This window comes from Mytilus trossulus, chromosome 10 (assembly GCF_036588685.1).
Source record: "Mytilus trossulus isolate FHL-02 chromosome 10, PNRI_Mtr1.1.1.hap1, whole genome shotgun sequence".
Taxonomy (NCBI): Eukaryota; Metazoa; Mollusca; class Bivalvia; order Mytilida; family Mytilidae; genus Mytilus; species Mytilus trossulus.
This window is the reverse complement of record NC_086382.1, coordinates 6,269,048-6,290,817: the sequence shown is the minus strand read 5'-3', so window position 1 is coordinate 6,290,817 and position 21,770 is coordinate 6,269,048. Positions and strand designations below refer to the sequence as shown.

Below are 21,770 nucleotides of genomic sequence, written 5' to 3'. Positions count from 1 at the left end.
GTACCAAATGCATGACTAGTGTAAAACCGTTCAAACAGGAAAACCACTATTGTATAGTATAGATGTATGCCTTGGACATATACAACATTAACTAAATTAAAGAACATCTGTAAGATATGAATCCTTAAAATGTATATAAGTAAACCTTGAAATTCAATCAATATAAAAAGTTTGGTAAATGAGCAAGAGACAGCAACTTAAACAAACTCCCAAAAAGTATATCCTTATGCTAATCTAATGAAATATATCTACTTGACATGACACGAGCAATTAAATCTAACGGAGCACATCACAAAGCTAACATCTCTTTTGGTTTTGAATTGCATTTTGAATTTCAATCTTTTCCCACATATATCCAAGCAGTTCGTTTTGATGGTTTATCTATTATTTAAAATCAGCTTTCCGGAGAGAAGTTCACCTCGTTAATTGGATTATCAAGACCATAATTAATTAAGCTCACTTAATCCCTAATCAAATTAACACACAGAGCTGTCAGAGGGATAATAGTAGTACTACATCATCATGTAGGTGTAAATTATACTCACATTCAGAAAAAGTCAACATTAAAATATTCTCAATCCATTTAACCATAACAGTGTGTTATGATTTTAACGTTGTGTTCGGATATCTTTATTGTCAACAATAATAAAAAGGTAAGATTTAATTTAGTTTTTTTATGCCCAACCTACGATAGAAGAGGGGCATTATGTTTTCATGTCTGTGCGTCCGTTTGTCAGTCTGTCTGTCCGTCCGTTCGTTCGTCCGTCTGTTCGTCCGTCTGTCCCGCTTCAGGTTAAAGTTTTTGGTCAAGGTAGTTTTTGATGAAGTTGAAGTCCAATCAACTTGAAACATAGTACACATGTTCCCTATGATATTATCTTTCTGATTTTAATGCCTTGTTATATTTTTTATCAAATTTCATGGTCCATTGAGTGGGGCATCCGTGTACTTTGGACACATTCTTGTTTATGTGTATATTAAGGCTGGTAATGTTGATAGTTTTCTGGTCCTTTTTAGCTCACCTAGCAAAAAGGACCAAGTGAGCTTTAAAGTTTTCTCATCACTTGGCGTCCGTCGTCTGCTAACTTATACAAAAAAATCTTCTTCTTTGAAACTTCTGAGACAAACTCAACCAATTGTGAAACTTAGCCACAATCAACTTTGGTGCTTCTAGTTTGAATATCTGTTCGATGAACCAGCCCGCCTACCAAGATGGCCGCCATGGCTAAAAATAGAACATACAGAAAAATGTAGATTTTTGCTTATATCTCAAAATCTTAAGCATTTGGGGCAAATTTCACATTGTAAAATTGTTCATCAGGTCAACATCCTATCTGCCCTGAAATTTTCAGATGAATTCTACAATCTGTTGTTTTGTTGCTGCCCCTGATTTGTATTTTTTTAAGGAAATGTTGCAGTTTTCGGTTATTACCCTGAATATTATTAAAGGCAAAAATAAACTGCAATAGGAATAATGTCCAGCAAAGTAAAATCTACAAATAGGTATACATGACCAAAATGGTCAGTTGGCACATAAGGAGATACTGCGCTTTAAAATATTTTTTTAACAATTTTTCATATATTTTTGTAATCTTTCACAAATTTATTCTGACACTAAATAAAAATTATAACGGTTACATTTTTCATGTATAAATTGTACATAAAAATATCAGGTGAGCGACACATGCTCCTTGGAGCCTCTAGTTTTGACACAACCACCAGTCCAGTTAAAGAGACAAAGCCACCAGTCCAGTTAAAGAGACACAACTACCAGTCAAGTTAAAAAGACAATACCAAAAGTCCAGTTAAAGAGACAAACACAAGTCTAGTTAAAGAGACAAATACAAGTCCATTTAAAAAGACAAAACCGCCAGTTCAGTTAAAGTGACAAAACCACAAGCCCGGTTAACGATACAAAACTACATGTCCAGTTAAAGAGACAAAACTACCAGTCTAGTTAAAGAGACAAAGCCAACAGTCCAATTTAAGAGACAAAACCACAAATCCAGTTGAAGAGACAAAACGAAAAGCCTGCAGTTAATGGAGACAAAACCTGAAGTCCTTTAAAAGAAACGAACTTAAAAGCTTGCATAACACGAGAGGAAGATGTAAAAAAGAACAAAATTCGTTATACTAATTTAAAAGATTGTGCAGCATGAACCCCCACGAAAACTCTCATGTTTGGGTGAGCTTGATTGCTCTAAAAGTGTCTAAAGTTCTAGGTCCATCCGTGTCATATGCTATAACAAATTTTTACACTTATCACTTATTACTTTAAATAAATATGTAGAAATTTCTGATATAAACCTCCCCCGCCACCTCTTAAACATTAACAAACAAAAACAATATAACAAAAAACAAAGCAACCATTATAACTGTAAGCAGTAATTACTAGATTAACTAGTAAGTTCTGATGTGTGTATTTTTTTAGAAATATCTTTGCATACTTACACATAATATTTGTAGGTTTATTTAAACAATAGTCATAAAATACTATTTGAAAAACATTTAAGAACGAATTTTTCCCACGACCTTTTCAATGAATCATTAATACTAGATAATAAATTTGTCATTCTCAAGTACGTTTTTTTTTTATTTACAAAAAATCGGATGTACTGAGAGGTCCTGTTTGAGGTTAGATGAAGCCTGTCTCATCAATATCCCCTTGTCTCTGATAAATAAAAAAAGAATTGCGTCACATCCTTATTTAGACCATAAGCTACCGTTTTCGTTCAACGCGGAAAATTGTTTTTATTGTTGTATGTACATGTAATACCCGAATGTTCATCCTCATAGCTGCATATTTATAAATATAGAGCATTATATATTTCCGCACTTTCACTTTCACTTGTGGGTGGTAAATTACCTTGACTACCCATGAGGATCTCGCAAGGTCAGTTTTTACTTTTGTGTTAGTCTTAGAGAAAGGTTAATTTTGGCTTGCTTTAGTTGTTTTTTTCGTCTTTAAAGTTTTAGAGGGAGGGTCGATCTGATAGGACTAGATAAAATTTCGTACGATTGAACTTCACTGAAGAGTCGCAGTTTTTCTGAATGATAAATTCACACCAAACCATGTGCATTTTCTGAATACGTAACTTTCTGAAAAGAAAAAAAAGTCATCGAACCTTTACAAGGTTGATTCAATGATTTGTCAACCTAAACATTATAATTATAAGGGGAAGTCGTAGGATTGCCAATTAACTATTTGCACCAAAGCCCAAACGCAGAAGTATTGGTCACTTTGCGACCTTCAACAATGAGCAAATTCCACAACGTCAACGGTCAGTCTAGCTGCTTCACATGTAAACGGCACCGAAATGACAAAATGTGAAACAGTTGGAGTACAGAATTTCTGCTCTATAGCTTTACGCGTCCATCTGTATATGTACTACGTGAACCTTGCAGTAGCAAAGCCATAAACAAAATCGTAACTAGTAGTTAACTCATTCAGATTTAATTCGCACAAAACACTATTTTAAAATATTGATAAACAATCATTTCTTTATAATGCCCATAAATAACAAGTACTATAAACACCGTTTATTATATGTGGGAATGATATGACTAATGTCAGAGGTTTGGCAATTCTGTCATAAATAGGAAAGAAATTGTTTATCTTTATATTTTGGAAACTTTAAGACAAGGTAATGTATTATACAGTTTGGTGAAAATCAGGTCTCTCATTCGCCTCAGCTCGGCATCACAACTTATGCAATAAAGTGAGAGACCTTCTGGATTTATTCACATTTTTATATGTATTGAAACTTGCTTTTTATATTTGTAAGATATATGATTGCAATATGTTTGTCTTAATCAGTTAAAGAAATCTACTTTATAAAATGAATTAAAACAAGATTTAAATGAACATTTGTGTGTCAGCAACCAAACGACACAGACATCACAGGCTATCAACAAAAGACAGATGGCTAAACAGTATGCCGAGCTCTAAATTGTGTCTGTATAAAAGGACAGAAAGGTGCTAAAAAGCATCGAAAATGCGTTCCCTTGAACGTAAATAATTTTAATTGATGTATACAATTTTATTTCATGTTCTACCGTGTGCGTATCCCTTCCTCTCCCTAGAAATGGAGACAAACAAGTAAACGAACTAACATAATACAGAGGGGAAATCAGATTCCTGATGTTTCTCACAAATAGAAAAATCCATTGATGTATAGTCATGACTAGGACCGAGGAACGGGAATGTCGCTAAGAAAAATGGATTTATTCATTCAACTCCGACAAAGATTTTCCGTAAAAAGTCAAAATAATAACGTTTCAGAATTTTCAAAAACTTCAGTATTAAGAACCCATAAAAGTTGTATGTATTAAAGACTTCTGAGCATGCTTTATCTTAGCGTGCATTTATTCTTATAGTACTCAGAATTTTCTAACTTATTTTTCCGTATCAAATTGTTTAACTTTATTGTAATGCTTAGGGAGATTATAGGTTAAAGAAAATGTAATTGGAATTAAACATTATGCAAACTTTGAGGTAAACAAATTAACGTAAGAAAATTGAATAAAAGGTCACAACTTTTAAATAACAATTTGCTGTGATCCTCTTTTGTTTTATAAATCGTAGACTATATAGGTGGAAAACGCTTTAAATGAAGATAGTGAAAGTTTCGCCAAGTTTCCTGTCAGATAAGATTTGAAGTATTTACGTATATAAAACCTTCATAACTGTGGTTTATTATTTATAGCTTATTGATACATACTTTGTCCACAGGCTGACGACTAAAAACGCAAAGATGAGAATAAAAATATTGCTTGTTGTTCTTTGCCTTACGACAGTGCAATCTTTGAGGAGAAAAGCAGGTAAGGGGCTCATTTATTTAACACGTGGACGACAATTTGATATTCTAGAGGGGGACATTTTAATTTTTGAGTTTTGCTAATTTTTTGACGCGGCCATGTCACCCAAAAATTATTTTCACATTGGAATTAGTTTCAGCATTTCGTTCGATTTTTCTCTGGAAAAGTTTATTATTTTTGAGGATGCGTTATGTTAAAGTGTTTTTTAACGTTCCAATCGTTTCGAAGTTGCAATTGGGACTTATTAATAATTTCTAGAATTTTTAGACGGTACACATACTCACTGGCTCACACAATAACATGGATACATGTATAAGAAAACATTTTAACAAGTATGCAGTATTTTTGTACATGTATGTACATATATGTCTGTCTTCATAGTTTTATGAAATTCGAATTTTTATACCATAAAAACATGTATTTAGAAAGTTGATTTATAATTTGTAGCATTATTTTTGTTTAAACATATTCATTTATAGTAATGGATCAGGAAACAAGTTATTACAACTTATATTAATCCCTTTCCACTTTGCAAGTGCGAGTGCTGCCTTGTAGCGGCATTAGCCTGCTCTTTTTCGAAATCTACAAGGGTGTCTTTTACTTGAAAGAGATATTTCTCTCAACACAGGTCATCCATTTATCGCCCCCTTTTCACAAATGGTGTCAAGAGAGCGCCGAAAATTCAGTCCCTGAAAATTTTCTCCCTGTAACGGGGATCGAACCAGAAACCTTAATTTGTAATCCGATGCGCTTTACCACTACACCACAGCTCTCCTTATGAATTATGAATTCATGCTGTCATTAAATAAATTCAAAATGAATTCTTAAGAATTGCTTAAATAAAAGAGGATTCGAAAGGGGTCGTTCATTTCTTTATTCTTATATTTTTTTTATCATTTTTACCTATTATTTATTTATTTTTCTGATTAATAGTTATTCGTTATGTTTCAGCACCCATTTATTCTCTATTCTTTCTTTTTTTTTTGCCTATTTTTCTCTATTCTGTATTTGTCTAGCCATTTACTCTGCACTGTTTGCCCATTTTTCTCTATTCTGTATTTGTCTATATAAAAAAGAAGATGTGGTATAATTGCCAATGAGACAACTGTCCACAAAAGACCAAAATGACACAGACATTAACAACTATAGGTCACCGTACGGCCTTCAACATTTATTCTGCACTATTTTCCCCATTATTCTCTATTTTTGTAAAGCCCTTCCAGACCTTCATATAAGCTAGAGCAATAAAAGTCAGTTTGTACCCTCCGTTCCTCGTCCTCAATACGTAACAGTGATACATTGTAAACTGGAGAAGACCTTTTTTCGTCTCTCGCTATCGTAACTCGATCCCTATATGAATGTTTGTTAGCCGAACGTTATATATATATGTGTCATGTACTGTGTCATAAATTTTCACAAATACGTACAAAGTAGCAACAACATAATATATATATTACAGTTTAATAATAACATTTATTTAACAGGTCCAAAATGTAACAAGAAAAGTGGTCCAGTTTGTGCTCAAAACGGGAAAACTTACAAACATGAATGCGCTGCAATTAGGAGGTACGTATTCATACATGTATACGTATGATATATTTTATAAAGTGTCCGGAACACACTTAACAATTTAATGTCACGAAAAGGCAGAATTTGATGTACTCATGCATGATAAAGGATCCCTACACTTACTTGACAATATAAATGAAAAGCAAAGGACTCTTTTATTGCTGTTCTTACCTCATAATGTCACATTGAGGCCTTCAACACGGAGCAAAAGCTTTCATGCAACGGAGAGAGCAATTCAGTAAATGTATTGTGGTTCTGTGGTCATGTGGTCATGTTAGATACACTACTTGTAACTTTTTTTTTATAATGATTAAAGAGGCTTGCTCATGGTTTAAAAAGCAATGTAAAATACTTGTTAGGTTTTCATGATAGTTTTTTGAAAGAAAAAAGGTGCCGATGCTAAATGTTAGAAAAATCTAGAGAGGATTATTTCCCGCCAAATTTTTAATTGATAATTATATCTAAAAAAACAAACAAAAAACAACCATGACACTGATCTATCATTTGTTTCTTCTTTTCACGTTTATTTACTTATATGCGACCAATTCATAATGTTCTTAAACTTTAAATTACTTCGAGACAGACTAGTGAACATCTATAAACACGAAATACTGATTATGATTAACTTTTTTCCTTGTCAAGGAATGGCTTAGAAAACAAAATCGTAGTTATATTAATGTTATATTTCAGAGGATTAGAGATCGGCTGTAACCACGAATGTCCGTGTACACCATGTGCCTGTACAAAGAACTACACACCTGTATGTGGAGTAGACGGGAACACATATTCCAACATGTGTCAGGCAAGGTGCAAGTAAGTATGGAATCTGCACAAAATCATATTTTTATGTCCAATGCATTATGTTTTCTTGTCTGTTCGTCCGTTTGTCCCGCTTCAGGTTAATTTTTTGGTCAAGTTGCATGTAGTTTTTGATGAAGTTGAAGTCCAATCAACTTGAAACTGTACTGTCCCTTTGGTATCTTGAGTCCCTCTTTTAGTCATGTTCCCTTTGAAATGATCTTTTTTTTATTATTTTAATGCCAAATTAGAGATTTTATCCCTTTTCACGAACCACTGCACATAGAAAGTGATAGTGCGGATGAGGCATCCGTGTAGTATGGATACATTCTTGTTGTGTTCTCTGTCAACTTCCATTACTCCCCAAGCCAAATTTTACAAGCTGTACATGTTATTTTATTTTATTTTATTTTGGCAACCACTTTGTCGTACTGAATGTCAGAATTGAAAAACACGCATTATAGAGACGCGTGTCTAAACAAAATGTAAAACCATAGATATATATTCACAGGGAAATTTAGATGGTTTACGACCATTGTACAGATTTTTAGTCTTTCTGTAGCTAATACTAGTATAGGAATTGTTGAACATTTATATAGAAAAGTTGTTAGGAAATCAAATGCAAGAATAAAAAGTAAATTGTTTTTATTTGACAATCCAGCAACTCAAGGAATAATGTTGCTGCTTCGAATTTTCTTTTTGATTGTTTTTTTTGTTTTTATGTTATTAGGTATTTTGTAATAGTGTTTAGAAATTTGACTTTTTGCCAGTTTATTATGAAAATTTATTCAAAAAGTTAAAACGGTTCCCCCTTTATCAGTATAGAACTTGTTAGAAAAGGCAGATTTATATTATTATGAATTAAAAAGCAAAGGAAAGCACTAGTATTGCTAATTTCATCTATAACTTACACTGAGGTTTCACCATGCCACAAAAGCCCACATTAATTAAGCGCTGTTATTTTTTGTTGTCGATAATGCTACATCTTTGCATGTTTTTGATTTACAGAGGAATAAAAGCACGATGTCAGCGTGAATGTCCATGTAAGCCATTGAAGTCATGTGACACCTGTGGGAAGAGAAAAAAACCAGTATGTGGTGCCGATGGAGTAACTTACAAAAACGGATGTTCGGCCAAATGTCGGTGAGTACTTTTCCGTTTAAATTAGGTCGCTAAAAACTGTCATACTCATTATCTTCTTTTTTTTTCTTCGGTACTGGACGATTTGGTGCACAGTGGTTTAGATATTCACAATCGGAATTTTAATCCAGGTTTCAGGCAATTAAAAAGATAATTTTTTTTTCATTCTAAATGAACAACATTTAAATATGAACTACAATTTTATTTGATACATATTCTAACACTAAATTAATGATAAGAGCTTGTGATCCAGATATGTGTTCTATAAGCCGAATTGCACTGTTGGGATCGTTTTGACGGTGACAGTATACCATTATTTATATCTTTATCTTAATTATTTTTTATAGTGGCGTAAAGTTGACGTGTAAAGGTATGTGTCCGTGTGAAGGTCTTCCTCCGTGTGCCTGTAGAAAAGATTACAGCCCCGTGTGTGGAGCTGACGGGAGGACGTACGAAAATGAATGCTTAGCAGGTTGCAAGTATGCACTTTTATAGAATTAGATGATAAAAATGAAGTGCTGCAAAGTTTATAATAGATTAGTGGAAACGGAAATCATATAAAACCGGATAGATAGTCATGTACCCGTGACCTCATGAACACATTTTTAAGGTTATTTCGAATGGACAGAAAAACATAACAGTAATTTCTCAATTATATCATGTACATTGTATGTGCATGTCACTAAATAAAAGTTTTCAAAATTGAAATACTGAATACTACTGCTTTCGAATTTTAATGCATGTACCAACCTGAAGTTTATTGGCATGTTGAAACTAACGTTAATGATATCGCATGTTAGTTTTAATGCCCTTTCTTCTTTCAAAATGTATTACACCATATTCCAGTCTTACTACACAAACTGTCATATCAGTGTATTAATTATTAGTCATTTTAGTCAAGGACTTGTTTTTGCATGGCGAATGTTCACTATTGTTTTTTTTCTTTTTTTTTCTTTTGACCGTTTTGTTGTTTACCTTTTTTCACTAACTACTTTTTTCGCCTCTTCCGGTATTTTCCAAAAAGGGGTTCAAATTAACCTAACTCAAATTGTCATCGGTTATGATGTTTTTTCATATAAAGTTCAAACAGCTCAAGAAAACACCTTCTTTCAGTAAATTTCTTTAACAGAGAAACTAAACAAATAAGATTCAAACATGTGCATGGAAAGGATACCTTTTTTTAACCATTTCTAAAAACGCATGCTTTCTTTCTTTGAATGTCTTTTCTACGCTTTATCACAGAAATTCAACTGTTTCATGCAACAATGAATGTCCGTGTCTGGCATGTGGATGTAAACCAAGACGGAAACCAGTTTGTGGCAGAAATGGAAAATCATACATGAGTAGATGTTTGGCTAAATGCGAGTAAGTTAATGAAAATGAACGTTTGAAACCTTGTCAAACTCCCTAGTAACTTTACAAAAGCAAATGCCATTTCTTTTATCCTTTGTTATATTCCAATTACAGCGAGTTTGAAAATGCCATTGCATTTAAATTCAGTGTTTACAGATAAAAATATCTTGGGTACTATTAGGAACTTGTCACACGGTAGAATAGGTCTTGTTTCCTATCCTTAGTTGACCTTCAACTTGTCATCTGTATCTGTAGTGGTACGTGTAGAATCCTATTAAGGCTTTTATACACGGTGGAGAAGAGCGCCGTTGTTATGGGCGGTGTTCTTGTAGAGCGGTCTTAAATGCCTCTACAGAACCTGCATGCACAACTTTATCTGGTAGTTGGTTCCAGTGAATAGTTGTTTCCACAAAAAATGAATGTTTGTACTGTGGTTTGTTGCTATTTGGTACTTTCAGTCCTCTGGTGTTATTAATAACTTGACGTTCAATGATATTGTCAGTTTCACAGTTTAAGTAAGTTTTGGCTTTAATTGTTCGTTTCGGTCTTGCTGGTATGACAAAATTGTCGGCTGGTAGAGCCGGCACCAGACCCTCAACCACCTTGTAAATCAGGATAAGACGGAGGCTGTGTCTTCTTTCCTCTAGCGTCTCCATTTCAAGCTGGCGTCTCATATTAGTTATGGACCCTGTTTCCCGACTCCTGTAGTTTTTCTTTATGAATCGTAAGCCTCTGTTTTGGATACGTTCTAGTTTGTCAATATCCCCTTTCATATATGGGTTCCAGATTGTTGCGCCATATTCCATGGTTGATCTTACAAGGGATATATATGCTACTTTCCTACATGCTTCTGGTACGTTCCTCAAGTTCCTCCGAAGAAAGCCCAAGGTGGCGTTGGCTTTCTTGCTGATGTTATTTATGTGGAAGCTCCATTTCAGATCATTTGAGATTTGGAGTCCTAAGTAGGGGTTCACTTGTACTTCTTGTAGGATGTGTTTATTTAGCGTGTAGAATTTGTCTGCTTTTTTGTTTATGGATAGAACATAGCACTTTTTGGCGTTGAATCGCATTCCCCATTTGTCGGCCCAGATTTCTAGTTGTTCCAAATCTGTTTGTAGCTTTTGTTGGTCTTGGCTATTTTTAATTGTTCTGTATAGTAGGCAGTCGTCAGCAAATAGTCTTACTGATGATGTTACACTGTCTGGTAGGTCATTGATGTGGCACAGGAATAGGATTGGTCCTAAGACTGTGCCCTGGGGGACCCCAGAGTCGACTGTTGTTTCGCCAGATGATTCGCCTTCCACGATGGTTCTCATTGATCTTGCAGTTAGGAAGTTCTTAAGCCATTTGTGTGTATTTCCTTTAATTCCATACTGATCTAATTTATGTAATAATTTGTTGTGTGGTACGGTGTCGAAAGCTTTTGAAAAATCTAATATGCCTACGTCGATTTGATGTCCCTTGTCGTGTTCTTGTAAGAAGTCGTTGATGGTAGTTATGAGTTGGGTTTCACATGAGTATCCTGACCTGAAGCCGTGGTTTAAGTTGGTTAGGATTTTGTTTTTTTCCAGATGTTTAAGAATATGCCTGCATACGATGTGTTCTAGAATTTTGCTGATGACAGATGTTAAGGATACAGGTCTGTAGTTTTCTGCCAGGTGTTTGTCTCCTTTTTTGAAGATACTGGATATGTTTGCGTCTCTCCAGTCTTTTGGTAGTTCACCTGTGTCTAGCGAGCATTGCATTATGATTTGTAGAATGGGTGCTAGTTGTTCAGCACATTCCTTGAGTATGCGGTTTGGGATGTTGTCTGGTCCAGAGGCTTTATTAGGGTTTGTGTTTTTTAGGAGTTTCTCCAGCCCCTTTTGGTCGATCGTTAGAGGTGTTATATTGATTTTTGCTCGTATTCTTGTTGTTGGTAGGTTAGTGTCTGATGTTATTGTGAATACGGACTTGAATTGTTCTAGTAGGAGTTCGGCTTTCCCTTTACTGTCACTGACAAGAGTAGTTCCCTTTTTTAATGGTGCTATTCCTCCTGAGTCCTGGCGTTTGGATTTAATGTATTTCCAAAACGGCTTTGTGTCATTGTTGTTTAGGCCCTCAAAGATGTTTTGGTTGACATATTCATATTCTGCTTTCCTCAGTTGTTTCTTGCATTCCTTTTGGAAGGACCTATAATTTGACCATTTGTTTGTTTTCCTGGCTTGTTTGTATAGCCTCTGTTTTTTCTTTAGCATTTTTCTCTGTTTGTGTTTGATCCATGGGATGTTATTTCTTGATCTTATCTCTTTATTCGGAATGTTTGTATTCATTGTTTTTTGGAGCTGACTTTTGAAGGTGTCCCAAAGTTGATGTACCTCAGCTCCTTGGTGATGTTTTTCTTTGACCTCCTCTAGGGTGTGTTTAAGGTCTGTGGTGATTTGGTCCCATTTCGCCTTCTTGTAGATATAGCATTTTCTTGGTAAGCTTTTTTGATGGTGCACTTTTGTTTCCAGGTCGGTGATTATAATGTCATGGTCTGATATACCTGGTACGTTATTTGATGATTTAACTAGAGTTGGATTCGTAACAAATACAAGATCTAGGAGGTTTCCTTCACGAGTTGGTACAGTGTGTATTTGTGTCAGATTATATGTTTCAGCTATATCAATTAGTCCTTGTTGGATTTCTCTGTCTGGTCCAAGGGCTGTTGCAGTGTCCCATATGATGTCAGGGCAGTTGAAATCTCCCGTTAGAATGACATTGGTGTTCCCATTAGTCCTGGCTTTCTCAAGTGACTTTTGTAGTTCATTTAGGTGTTTTTGATCTCTGTGTGGCATGTAAAAGGATCCAACTAGCAAGTCTTTGTTGTTTTTAATTTTGATCTTTACCCATTCAATTTCTCCATCAGTAATTAAAGATGTTTGTTCGACTGATGTAATGGATTTCTCTACAAGTACAAATACACCCCCTCCAAGGGTCCCTCTGTCATTTCTGTATACATTGTAGTTAGTTGGGAATATTTCGCTTGACATTATGGCGCCTTTTGTTGGTCATGTCCTAATGAATTGACCAGATAACCGTTTTCTAGGAGTAGTTGAATCGCATTTTGAATCTCCACTCAAATGTCGCCTGTTTCATAAGGTCAATTTTCTCAGGGCCAGAGGTTGAGCTTTATACAGGTTTAACTGTAAAAAAAACACTCGTCAAACAATAACGGATAATAACATGAACGCACAAATTTACTTAATGTACCAGATGCGCATTTCGTCAAGTATTGTTGCGTCAGTGATGCTCGACGCCAAAATATTAGAAAATCAAAACTAATACAAACGCTGAGGAGTGGATCAAAGCACGAAGAACTAAAAGCTGAACAAATTCAAACAAGGAATCAGATATGTGTGCGCGAAAGAACTATAATTATAATAGATATAAATACTTGATAGTTATAAAATGAAATCTTAAATTTATTTTTATGACAGTGGAACAAAACCTAGATGTAAAGGAGATTGTCCTTGTGAAGGTCAAACGAAAGCACAGGATATAAGATGTCTCTGTAACCGGATGTTTCAACCAGTCTGCGGCAGAGATGGGAAAACTTACAATAACCCCTGCATGGCGAAATGCTCGTGAGTATTTTCGTAAAAAAGCTTCCGTTTGTCAATAATTTCTCTTTAATATTCGAAATTATAATCAAAATTACTAACTCTTAATATGTTTTTGAAATAGAAGAGTTTGATACACAAAGCTGGTGTTCATGAACCTTTGTCCGTTGAAAATTTCTGTTCAAGACAGAAATGGAAGCGAACATAATCAAAATGGAATGAACCTGGAGCGGGGAGAGATCATATTCAATTTTGAATAAATTGGAACTTGCTTTTGGGTTGTTGATTTTGTTACAGCTTTTTGGTTAACTGGTTTAGAAATATCTTACGATTTACCTTACGAATATTTTAGTATCAAAAGTATAGATGTCTTCATTTTCATCAACACTATATAAGATTTCAACACGGCGATTTGTCGAAAGAAATGTTTTAGAAAAAACACATAATCATAATTCTAATTCTAAGTCCTCTCCACCACCCACCCCCCAAATATTCCTAACTTATTAATTTTACCATTTTCGTCTTTACAGGAGAGCTAAAATACAATGCAAAGGCCAATGTCCATGTAGAAAAGAAAAGTTATGTAGGTGTACTAGAGAACGGAAACCAGTTTGTGGTCGTGACGGAAAAACATACAGCAACAACTGCATGGCGGAATGTCAGTAAGTACATGTATGCATTCGAACTGGTTCAACTTGTCTTTTATATAAGAAATTACCCTCATTCCAAGAACGTAATGTGCAGCATGTTTACCAGTATGGTTATATTGTACAAAGCGTTTACCTTAATACCAGAATTTATCTTTATTTAGATGAAAAGCAAAAGGAAACACTCGTCTTTGAATAAAATGAAGAACACAATCGATTTTTTTTTCGCATTTTGTAGAAACGTTACAATTGAATGTGAAGGTGAATGTCCATGTACTAGTAGATTAGACAGGTTATGTTTGTGTACCAGAGAACGAAAACCAGTCTGTGGAACTGATGGCAAAACATACAGCAACAAATGTATGGCAGAATGTCAGTAAGTAATTCATAAATTCAACCGATTCAAATTTAATTAAATTCCAGTCTGCAGAAGTTTGTGGCATATTTTATATTTTTTGTTTCATGTAAAACATATACTATTGATGAAATTAAGTCAATAAAGTAATAGTTTTCATGCACTTCAGAAGCCTTGCAACCTTCGTTTAAAGATCACGTTCGTCACTGATTAATGTTAGCAGGAGTTCGACCATTAAGGAGGTTCGCGGGTATAAGATTTTCAGAAAAAAAATAAACTTTTATTTTACATTACAAATTCTAATAACTACCTTCAGTAGTTGTTACTTTATCATATGGTACAAAAATTATTCCACAAAATCAATTCGTGTTGACCCCAGGTGACTTTTAAAATGTCGATATCATTGAAAAAGCTCTAAATTATCTCCCTTTGGTTCAAAAATGCCATTTTTTTGGCATTAGAATTGAAATATCTTTTTTAACTCATCGGTGACCTATATTTTTTATTGTTGTTTTCGAATAAACTGTACACAAACTAAATAATTGTAAAATTTAAGCGATTTCTGTAATTGAGTTCTTTTTTAATTTCGATATTACCGCTATTTCTCCTATTAGTTCAACAGAAAAAAAGGACATTAACAAAAATGTATGCTCCTTTCGATGGCAAATTGTGAGCGTAAATGAACGGTGACCCCATTTTTTTATTTCATTTTTCTATTAAGGATAAGATAAAGTTCATTTATAGAAAAATATAGGGAAATCTTATATTAAATAAAATAATTCATTTAGACACGCGAGCCCCCTTAAGGGCATACGATACAGTTACAGGGGAGGTAATGACGTCGCTAACGTAAAATGTTATTTTCGCGACGTCAAACTGTGGAATATCGTGAAAAGATGCATTTTTCGACTGATTTGTATCATTCAAACTGATTTAATTTGAAAACGAGTTCATGGACCCCTATTTTTCAAAACAGCAATTTGTTTCATTTTGCAGGGAGATTATGTGACCCAAATTTTATAAATCTGTAAATAGAGGATTTTTTTTTAATTTTGATAAACATGCAGCAAAAAATGACGTATTTTTCTCAATTCATTAACATTTGATAAATATGAGTTATTTCTGAATAAAAAATGCATAATTTTTTTGTTACTTATAAAAAACAGAAATTACCGAATTTTTAACAAAAAACAATTTGTGTTTATCTTTTATAACAAAAAAGTTATGTCTTTCTTTCGAAAAAGAAATTACGGCCACAAATCTGAATTTTAAGCAAATATACAAAATTTCGGCCTCATTTTACTCAAAAAGTAGCACATGAAGGTATATTTTTTATTCCATATTTGAGTTAATCAGGTAAAAAATAGCCTACATGCAAATTTTCACGAACTTGTAAATACAGAATCAAAACTGTATCGTATGCCCATAATGCTGCAAACACTAGTCGTTTTGAAAAAATCATTTTTTTTTAGTTTTACGCAATTTTGGCGTGAAAACTTTTAGTCTTGTATGTAACTTGTAATTGAGTTCCATAAAAATGCTATTGTATACTGAATGACAATAACAATTTAATAATTTCATGAGTTGTCAGATGTTCTTTTCTGAATAAATATCTTCTCCCGGAAAACTCAAACCTAAACATTTAATATTATAGGATGTATGAATCCAAATTAAGTGTAGATCTATATGTAGTATATTAAATATTTATCAAAATGTCAACTTTACGGGAGGAAATTGGAATCTCAGATTCTTAAACTTTTCTAATTTCATTAACGGAAAAACTGTAAAAACCTTGTTAAATATCATATAAGTACTAAAGCATGTGATAACTTAGTTTGCGATACCCTTGGAAAGTAATAGTTTACAAGCAGTTATATTGACCCAAATATACCACACAAAAAGAAAGTAACAATAACAAAATTAATTAATGCATCTATCGATCTCTGTGAATGTTGAGAGGTTTTAATTCACTTAATGATAATTATACTTATCTTTCAGTGGTGTAGCCATTTCGTGTAATGGAGAGTGTCCATGTACAAAACCTTGCATTTGTACAATGGACTATAGACCAGTTTGTGGCATCAACAATAAAACCTACAGCAATAAGTGTAATGCCGACTGCGAAAATGCTCAAATTGCATGTGATGGGGAATGTCCTTGCAAAAAGCCTTGTATATGTACCTTAGATTATCGACCTGTATGTGGAACTAACGGCGTGACATTTGGAAACCAGTGTAATGCCGATTGCGACAATGCTGACGTGGCTTGTAATGGCGAGTGCCCCTGTCAAAGCAAATCCTGCATATGTACTATGGACTATCAACCAGTATGTGGAACAAATGGGAAGACCTATGCGAATAAATGCAACGCTGACTGTGATCAAACAGAGGTTGCATGTAATGGTGAATGTCCATGTAAAGACACATGCGCATGCTCAAAGGAATATACTCCAGTATGCGGTACTAATGATGAAACATATTTAAATAAATGTGAAGCTGACTGCGTTGGGGTCGGTGTGGCCTGTAAAGACGAATGTCCATGCCGAAATACAACTGACCAGTGCGTATGCACAATGGATTATACACCCGTATGTGGAACAAATGGACAGACTTATGGTAATAAATGCGGGGCGGATTGTGCTAGGGCTATCATTGCATGTGATGGAGAATGTCCATGCAAAGACGTAAAAAAACCTTGTCTGTGCACGATGGATTACAGACCAGTCTGTGGAGTAAATGGACGGACATACGGTAACAAATGCCAGGCCGATTGCGATGGAGCTAGTATCGTTTGTGATAGGGAATGTCCTTGCGGAAATACAAAACGGCCTTGTATATGCACATTGGACTATAGACCTGTATGTGGTGTTGATGGGAACACATATGGTAACAAATGTGGGGCTGATTGTGCCGATGTTGAAGTGGAATGTAATGGCGAGTGTCCTTGCCGGAGGTTGTGTCAATGTACCAGAGAGTATAAACCTGTGTGTGGAAGTGACAAGAAAACATACAGTAATAAATGTTTAGCAGCATGCAAGTAAGTCATAACTTACATAATTTTCTAATCGATTCCGAATTATTCCATTTACATATGTCCTTTGTTCTTGTATAAGAGTCGGCGGGAATAACAAAAGCATGAAATGTCAATTTTATTTTTATTCTGCAAATCGGAAAAATAGGGTCGGCGGATCCGTAAACCAACAAATTAAAAAAAAAATGGTCTAACATGTTATATCAATGTATTTTTTTCTTGCATATATATGTGTATTATTCACGCAATTAACATAAGCGTTGTTTCAAACCTTTGTTATCATTTCGGAAAAAAAGGCTTAGGTTTCAAACATAGATAGCCACATTCCAAAGTAAAGTTGGCCATACACAGGATAAATTATTCGTAAGTCATTTTGGATGTGATCCTCACAAATATATTTACTTAAATTTGCATTCCAAACTTTTTGTCTTTCTTATATATACCTTTCGTTCGAAAACATGTTTTAGTTATATGGAAAGGCTTATCATATGTAATGTGAAGAACATTGTAACTTAAAACACCCAAGTAAAATAATGCATAATCTGGGTAAGGCTTTATATGCCTTTGATCTTTACTTTTTCCGAATGATTTCAGCATTTCATAAATACTTAGTTTACAAATATCGGGACCTTTTATAGCTGACTAGGCGGTATGGGCTTTGCTAATTGTTGATGGCCGTACGGTGACCTGTAGTTGTTAATGTCTGTGTCATTTTGGTCTCTTGTTGATAGTTGTCTCATTGGCAATCATACCCATCTTAGCTTCTTTTTTATATGTGCATTGTTTACATCAACATACACAATGATGATTTATGTCAACATTAAAGGGATGACTGCTGGGCGGATGATATTCTCAAGGACAAAAATGTCCTCCATTTGTGGCTTTGACCTTGTTCTTTTAAAAACTCGTCAAAGTATCGGGTTTAGTGTTTAATATTGCATTCCGTCTGCATCAGACACCTTATTGAATTAATGGAATTCAAATAAGTACATGTAGGTTTGGAACTATGGTATTAACTTTTGAAAATAGTGTATGCCCTTCGACTAATAATGTTTAAGGGCATTGGTATCTTTTATATTTTATCAGTCATTATCGGTAATTATTCGGAAGTAAAAAAATAGAAATGATTTTATCTTGTTCAACTCGTATTTTTATTGTATTTTTTAACAGTAATGCAGAGATCCTCTGTAACGACACATGTCCTTGTAAAGCCCCTTGTTACTGTATGGCTAGCTATGACCCTGTCTGTGGTGTTAACAACAGAACATATGACAACGAGTGTGGAGCAGGATGTGATAATACTGCTGTTGCCTGTAAGGGGGAGTGTCCATGTACAGGCATCAGAAAACCATGCGTGTGTACACTTGACTATCGCCCTGTATGTGGTGTTAATGGCCAAACATATGGAAACAAATGCGGTGCTGATTGTGCAGAAGTTGACGTTTCATGTAACGGAGAATGTCCATGTAATAAAAGTGAAGCCTGTATCTGTACAATGGAGTTTAGACAAGTCTGTGGAGTAAATGGAGAATCGTATGATAACAAATGTCAGGCTGATTGTGAAGGTGTCGAGATCGCTTGTAATGGTGAATGTCCGTGTCGGAGCAACAACCGATTATGTAAATGTACTAGAGAATATAAACCTGTGTGTGGTAGTGATGGAAAGACGTATAATAACAAATGCATGGCTGAATGCAAGTAAGTTTAATGTAAATCATACAGAGATACTTGATGAAAATCATTTTTTATTTGTGGCTTGACTGTTTCAGGTTTTTATAGTTCCTCTTAAAGTTGATGTTGTGTTTTCCTCGGTTTTAGTTTGTAACCCGGATTTGTTTTTATCTCTGTAAATTTATCAATTTTGAACAGTGGTATACTATTGTTGTCTTTATTTTATACTAGTGATGTAAGGAATAGTTTTCATGCGTTTTGTTACATATTAACACAACAATAAGTTGGCCGGTAGGACTCAAATGGCTTAACGAATCCATAAAGTCGACAAACGTTATGGATTCAATGTTGAACAAAACGTTCATCATTTTGTAAACAAATATATAACTAATGACAGACACTAGTGCAAATTTTGATACAAATACAGTTACATTATTTATCAGGTTGTTTTTTTTATCTATGAGTGACTGTCCCTTTGATATCTTTCACCCCTCTTTGACATTAGTTTTTTCATTCATATGTCAATTAAGTCGACTCTCATCCTGGCTATGTATATCTCGAATGATCATTGAAAGTAAAATAACCAAAAATACTGATCTCCAAGGAAAATTCAAACGGAAGCCCCATATCAAATGCTAAAAACAAACACCCAAACACACCAAACGAATGGAAATTAACTGTCATATTCACGACATGGTACACACATATCCGTATATAGAAAATTGTGGATTGAAACTGGTTTAATAGCTAGCTTGAAAGAGAATTTGACTCATGTTGCTATTTTATAGAGGTACACAGATCCAGTGTGACGGTAAATGTCCATGTACAAGATCCTCAGAAAACCTTTGTGTTTGTACACTGGACTATTCCCCAGTATGTGGAATCAACAACCAAACGTACGGGAACAAGTGTGGAGCAGATTGTGCCAGTACACCTATAGCTTGTAATGGTGAATGTCCATGTAGGAAGGAATGTATCTGTACAATGGATTACAGACCTGTATGTGGAGTTGATAGGACCACTTATGGGAACAAATGTGGTGCCGATTGTCAGTAAGTACACACATTGTAAAAACCTGCAGTGACAAATTATAATAACTGATGAATGTTTCATTTTTTTTGGTTTTTTAAACACTTTCATCTGTCTGTTAGGTCGTTTCCAGCCATGGCAAAGTTAGTTCGTTTTCTTTCATGGGTTGAAATATCTCGTTGGTATCTTTTTTTCTCTTTGTTTTGAAATGAAAGAAGTGTGGTTTTTTAGCTGTATTTGGCAAAATTTTTTAGAAAATTTGGCTTTCAATGCTCTTCTTATTCGTACATTATTTGTCCTTTTACTTATTTTGATTCGATGGTCACTGATGACTCTTTTGTGGATAAAACGAACGTCTGACGTAAATACAAAATTCAAGCTTAGTTTATATAATGAAAGTATTTACAACCACTGGGTTAATACCACTGCTTGGCGAGTTTTTATTTCCCGAGGGTATCACCAGCTCAGTAGTCAGCACTGTTGTGTTGATATGGATTATCTTTTGTATAGTGATAATTACATATTAACTGTTTACAAAACTTTGATTTTTTAAATACTAATACCCTCGAAATATATTACCTTAGCTGTATTTGGCAAAACTTTAAGAATCGGATGGTCCTCAATGCTCTTCTACTTTGTACTTTATTTAGCATTATTAACCTTTATGTATAACAGCGTCACTGAGAAGTCTTGTGTGGACGAAACGTGCGTCTGGTAATTTCAATCCTGGTTTGTATGATGAGTTTATTGTATGAGTAAATTTTTCACCCTAAAAAACATTATACCATAGATCCAATGGAATGTTGAATAAAGAATAACAGAAACACATATTTAGCTTCTTGCAGAAAGGTTCCGATTGAATGTCAAGGTGAATGTCCATGTAAGAAGGAATGTCTTTGTACAATGGATTACAGACCTGAATGTGGAGTTGATGGGAACACATACGGGAAATAATTGGCAAAATCTTTAGGAACTGTTGGTCCTCAATGCTCTTCTACTTCGAATTTTATTTGGACATTTAAACTTTTTGTTATTCGAGTGTCACTAATAAGTAGTTTATAGACGAAACGCATGTTTGGCATAAATAGAAAATTTCAATTCTCGTTCCATATGATGAGTTTAAGTAACTTATTTGTTTTCCTGAAAACAATTATACCAAAGAACCCATGAAAAATCGAATAAATAATAACAGATACAAATATTTTGCAGAAATATTTCGATTGAATGTCAAGGTGAATGTCCATGTCGAAAAGAAAAGTTATGTAGGTGTACGAGAGAACGGAAACCAGTCTGCGGACGTGATGGTAAAACATACAGCAACAAATGTATGGCAGAATGTCAGTAAGTTGATTTCACAGTAATCAAAATTATATGCATGTATTCCTTGCGTAAATCAAATTGCAGTTTTCGAAGTTAGTCGTGATTGCAATTTATTTTCTCGCGCTTTGTATTAATTTGATGAGTTGCGCTTTTTTATTGATATTTATAGTTTTTTCTTAAGTTTTTCTGTTATACCACTGTCCAAGGTATGGGGAGTGTTGAGCGCATAGCGGTTATAAATATGTTCAACCCCACCATTATGAGTCAGCTTTAAGTCAAGAGCCTGTAGCTCGGTGGTGTCGTTAGATCATGTCTGTCATATGTGTTTTTCATACATTGTTTTGGTATAAATTATGTCGTTAGTTTCAATTGAATTGTTTATGCGTTTTACATGTGTTATAGTGATTTTAAGGGGGCCGAATTAGTCAACAAAATGATGTTTTTTCCTCGTGGTTC

General features: G+C 34.4%; 1 protein-coding gene across 5 annotated transcripts in view; it reads left to right on the top strand.

Annotated features, from left to right (window-relative positions):
• Positions 1-523: 523 nt before the first annotated feature.
• LOC134686773 (agrin-like) overlaps positions 524-21,770 on the top strand; it is a 33,779-nt gene continuing 12,532 nt past the window's right edge. For 3 of the 5 annotated variants that reach the window (XM_063546524.1, XM_063546523.1, XM_063546522.1), the window contains exons 1-13: positions 4,733-4,821; positions 6,303-6,384; positions 7,078-7,200; positions 8,194-8,328; positions 8,673-8,804; positions 9,568-9,690; positions 13,140-13,286; positions 13,793-13,924; positions 14,148-14,285; positions 16,263-17,300; positions 18,465-18,992; positions 19,754-20,017; positions 21,204-21,335. In XM_063546524.1, the coding sequence (XP_063402594.1) occupies positions 4,755-4,821; positions 6,303-6,384; positions 7,078-7,200; positions 8,194-8,328; positions 8,673-8,804; positions 9,568-9,690; positions 13,140-13,286; positions 13,793-13,924; positions 14,148-14,285; positions 16,263-17,300; positions 18,465-18,992; positions 19,754-20,017; positions 21,204-21,335 (3,041 nt within the window). In that variant the 5' untranslated portion in view covers positions 4,733-4,754. Of the gene's footprint in view, positions 654-4,732; positions 4,822-6,302; positions 6,385-7,077; positions 7,201-8,193; positions 8,329-8,672; positions 8,805-9,567; positions 9,691-13,139; positions 13,287-13,792; positions 13,925-14,147; positions 14,286-16,262; positions 17,301-18,464; positions 18,993-19,753; positions 20,018-21,203; positions 21,336-21,770 lie in introns of those variants that run through there. The other 2 variants (XM_063546520.1, XM_063546521.1) reach the window with 2 other exon arrangements.